This window comes from Neofelis nebulosa, chromosome 3 (assembly GCF_028018385.1).
Source record: "Neofelis nebulosa isolate mNeoNeb1 chromosome 3, mNeoNeb1.pri, whole genome shotgun sequence".
NCBI lineage: Eukaryota > Metazoa > Chordata > Mammalia > Carnivora > Felidae > Neofelis > Neofelis nebulosa.
The window spans coordinates 147,329,088-147,333,547 of NC_080784.1; the positions used below are offsets into that span (position 1 = coordinate 147,329,088).

The window sequence follows — 4,460 nt, forward strand, 5'->3', positions numbered from 1 at the left end:
CAGGCATATTAAAATTTATCCAAAAATTTTCACTATTATAATAAATTAAGAATGACACACATCAGTGGCATGTGGGTGGCTCAGTAGGTTAAGCATCCGACTCTTGATTTCAGCTTGGGTCATGATCTCACGGTTGAGGAGATTGAACCCCGCATCGGACTCTGTCTGTGCTGATAGCATGGAAACTGCTTGGGATTCTCTCTCTCCCTCTCTCTCTGCCCCTCTCCTGCTTGCACGTACATGCTATTTTTTGCTCTCTCTCAAAAATAAACAAATAAACTTAAAAAATAATAATAATGGGGGCGTCTGGGTGGCTCAGTCGGTTAAGTGTCCAACTTTAGCTCAGGTCATAATCTCACAACTCGTGAGTTCGAGCCCTGCATCAGGCTCTATGCTGACAGCTAAGAGCCTGGATCCTGCTTCAGATTCTGTGTCTTCCTCTCTTTATGGCCCTACCCCACTGGTGCTCTCTCTCTCTCTCCGAAATGAATAAATGTTTAAAAAAATTTTTTAAATAATAATAATATATTAAAAAATCTAAAATTGACACAGATCATCAACTAGTGATTTTGTGTGCTGTATTGAGAAATAAATGAAGTGTAAAAAAAAGGGGGAAGGGTTAGTAAGGCTTTTTCCCCTCAACAATTCTGTTAAAATTAATAATATATGACTGCAAAGCAACAACAAGTTTTGATTTCATGTTAATACTTCTGTGAGGATAGTGTGGGTATAAATTTAAGGGATTAAGAAATAAATGACCAGGGGTGCCTGGGTGGCTCAGTCAGTTAAGCGTCCGACTTCGGCTCAGGTCATGATCTCACGGTCTGTGAGTTCGAGCCCCATGTCAGGCTCTGTGCTGACAGCTCAGAGCCTGGAGCCCGTTTCAGATTCTCCTGTTCATGCTCTGTCTCTGTCTCAAAAATAAATAAACGTTGAAAGAAAGAAAGAAAGAAAGAAAGAAAGAAAGAAAGAAACCAAAGGGAGCGGGGAGAGAATGGGCAAAATGGGTGAAGGGGAATAGGAAGTCCAGGCTTCCAGTTATGGAATGACTAGGCCACGGGGATAAAAAGCACAGTGTGGGGAATGTAGTCGATGGTGTTGTAATGATGTTGTTCGGTGTCAGGGGGGTAGCAGCACTTGGGGAGCACACAGCACAAGGGAGAGAGATGGTCAGTCACTCTGCCGAAATGAATGCAACTTTGGCTATCAGCTATATTCAAATAAAAAAAATGTAAAAAAAAAATGAAAGCTCTGTTTCTTATAAAACAATGATTAGAAGTCTGCCAAAGTGTGAATTTTTTATTTTCGTATTCGCAAGGTTGATTCCACCACAAAAATTATAAGCAGACAGGATGTGAATGCAAATATATACGAACATTCCAGGTTAAAACATTTAACACCATAGAGAACCTATGTTATTATTAGGATTATTATTGAAAATACTGGAGTGTTTTTAATAGAGAGAATGTTAATGCTGTTCATCATATATTTTTTTATTCTATAGTATTAAATATATTCACTTTAAAGTAAGTAACCACAGCTTACAAGACTCACATTCTACAACTTTGTTATTTTTTAGGGTTTGAAGGCTGAAATAAACACTAGAAAAACCTTTCAAAAATGCTTGGAGGCAAAGTATCCTAAGACGAAGACAATGAAAAACTCTATTAAGTCCCTAAATAAATCAACAAACATTTATTGAGGAAGTGCTCTATTCTGGGCTCTGTGTGATTCCTAATAACAATGGCCATTATGGAATCTATTAATCATCATGAGTATAGCTAGTCTCACAGTCAAGTAGAGCAAGAGAGGTTAACACACATGTGAGTATTTGGAAAGAAAATTTTAAATAAAGGAATGCAAAGCATAGTGCCACATTTAGCCAAGAGTTAGGGAACAAACCATATATTATATTTTGGCAGTAAGTTTGCTTACTGTTATCTTCTCTCTGTCATCTATGAACCAGCCTTCTCAGAATGTCATGCGACTTTTCGAGGCAGAATTGAACACATATCCAAAGTTTAATACAATATGAATAGGTATTTTGGATAAATAAGAACTCCAGAAAGTCAGACCTTCAAACTCCTACTCTTCTTGGGAGATAGAAAGATTTGACAGAAAGCGAACAGATTAAGCCATTGACCCACTACTTTCCAAAATTTTCTGGACTATTTTCTTGATTTTGGGAGCTTCTGGGTCCAGGCAGACTTTGTTCCCGTTCTTCAGCGTGGCTCTGCAAGAGGGAATGGAATGATCTGTGAGTGCCCTGGCCTGACCCTCAGAAGCCATTCACCGGGCTGGATGGATAAAACTGCGTCGGTGGGGACAGAAGCGGAGAGTTTCCCTAATGCCCAATGAGGCAATGGTACAAAAACAGGGACTTACATCACTTCGACGTTGGCACAATGGGGTCCTGCCCTGAGCACCTCCAAATTCTGGATGTTACTTGGATGAATGCCAGAGACGGTTTTCATACACAGGCAGCGAAGTTCAATGAACGGCTCCACGTCTGCACTTTTAGCTAGGGTAGAAAGCGTGACTCTGTTAGTGGTCCCGATTCTTGCGGAGATCTTATCTAGTGGGTTGTTTCCTTAGCCCCTTATTTGTTAACTGTGCCGCTCTCCTAAAGTCTCTGCGTCTATGACCTTCCGATCTTTAGTAAAGTACCCTGGCAGAATGCCTTGGCACACGTGAAGTGCCCACTAAGCATACCCTCTCCTCCCGGAGGTACTGGTATAACGGCCTCTCCAGCCCCAGGAGCGACAGTGCAGACTTTCCCCCAGGCCCTGCTGCAGCAGAAGCAGCCACAGCTGCAGAGAGGCAGGGACTCCACTCTCAGCGCTCCCTCCCGCAGTTTCTCTTACTTAACCCAGAGGGAACCAGCGTGCTCAGGAACAGCGACAGCAGTAGCAAGCCCTGTAGGACGGGAAGCCGGCGGGTGCTGGAGCAGGAGGAGGTAGGACTGAGGCCCATGGTGGAGACTAAGCTGGAGTCGTCCTGGAGGCCTCGGTGTGAGGGCGAATTGCTGCCTCCAGTCTGCGGTCATGGTGTCTCATGCTCTCCCGATGCCTTTTATACAAGCCCCTCGAGGCCAGCAAGGAGAAAAAAGATAGGGAAGAAGGGATGGTGTGTGGAAATACATGTGGGAGGATGGGCAAGTTGTGCTCAACCCAGATAAACACCAGGCAGGTCGGGGTTCCTGCTCAATTTTATTTATACTTCCCTTCACACTGTGCTCTCCGCACCCCCCTTCCCCCATTCTTAGTACCCATATCCTTTACACGAATATAACCTTCCACGTAGGGAGGTAAGAACTAAACTGAAGTCTTACACAAATTTTCTTTGTATATCTACATGATAACACTCTGCTTTTCCTATAAGGCAATTTATGGGCTTAAGGGACACTTTATGACTATCTGAGAGCATACATATATGGCCTTTCCAGTTGCCAAAGAAAGCAGATATTCCTAACTTGGTTGTTGATAAATGTTAGGATTTGTTTGTAGTATGTGCATAAAGTAGGAGCCAATTACCACCAAAGGCCCACTTTGCATATTAGTTTGTGGGTTGCTTTCTGTTTTCAGAATGTATTATTTTTTTCTAATGTCATCCAGAAACTAGAAGAAAAGCGCCTCCTCCCTCGTGTTGTAAAATAAACTGCTTGTTGCGTCTACTCTAAAAAGCAACACCCAGCATATTTCCTTTTTCTTTTATTTTTAATATTTCAGGGAAGTAGGTAATATAATTCACTGTGAAAGGTTCATACACTGCAGATGTATGTGGAATAAAACATGTAAATTTCTCTTCATCATTATTCTATATCCTCGCTCTCCAGTGGAAACCTTAGATAACAGTTTGATATTAGTTTTCTGTTCTGTCTACATTTATATACACACATATGTGTATATAGACAGACACACGTCACTCGTAGAGAAACACATATATCGACAGAGGTAGACATAGATTTCTTAATATAAATGGGATCATTAGATGGTTTGCTTTTGCCCTTCAGAAATACGCCTTCAGCCTCCTTTCATGCTACCCCAAGGTCATCTTTCCCCATCCTTTTTAATGGCTGCGTGACATTGTATGGCATGGGCAATCCTCAACCAACCTCTGTCTTATTGGTGACCTTGAGGGTGTTTCCAGGTTTGCAGTATTACAAACTGCAACAAAATCTCTGTTCCTCAATTCTCAGAGTGCAATCATGAGTCTTGATCTCAAACCCTAGGTGATATAGAGAAAGCACCTGCACATCACAGGCTGGCTTGTGTGTGTTATTGTCTGGATCTTGCTTTCTTCTATGAGACTTGCTTCCTCAACTGGACCATACACTTTTGAAGGTAGAGGCATGTCCTAGGTTTCTTTGAATGCTTTAGGGATTTTTTGGTGTGTAGGATAATACATTACACAGTGGGTCTTAAACAGTGTTGGTGAGTAGATCAATGAGTATCGTATGA

At 41.9% G+C, this 4,460-nt stretch overlaps 1 protein-coding gene across 1 annotated transcript; it reads right to left on the reverse strand.

Moving 5' to 3' along the window:
* Nucleotides 1-1,272: 1,272 nt before the first annotated feature.
* On the reverse strand, nt 1,273-3,110 carry PPBP (pro-platelet basic protein). The gene is made up of 3 exons (XM_058722292.1): nt 2,865-3,110; nt 2,386-2,521; nt 1,273-2,233 (listed from the first exon to the last, which is right to left on the reverse strand). Exons 1-3 carry the CDS (start codon nt 2,971-2,973, stop codon nt 2,131-2,133), a joined length of 348 nt encoding a protein of 115 aa, XP_058578275.1. The 5' UTR covers nt 2,974-3,110; the 3' UTR covers nt 1,273-2,130.
* Nucleotides 3,111-4,460: the final 1,350 nt, after the last annotated feature.

Coding starts and splice junctions, on each gene's coding strand:
- PPBP (XM_058722292.1), bottom strand. CDS start 2,973: ATGGGCCTCAGTCCTACCTCCTCCTGCTCCAGCACCCGCCGGCTTCCC. Junction 2,522..2,864: donor GCTGGTTCCCTCTGGGTTAA/GTAAGAGAAACT, acceptor TTTCTACCCTAG/CTAAAAGTGCAGACGTGGAG. Junction 2,234..2,385: donor TGTGCCAACGTCGAAGTGAT/GTAAGTCCCTGT, acceptor TCCCTCTTGCAG/AGCCACGCTGAAGAACGGGA.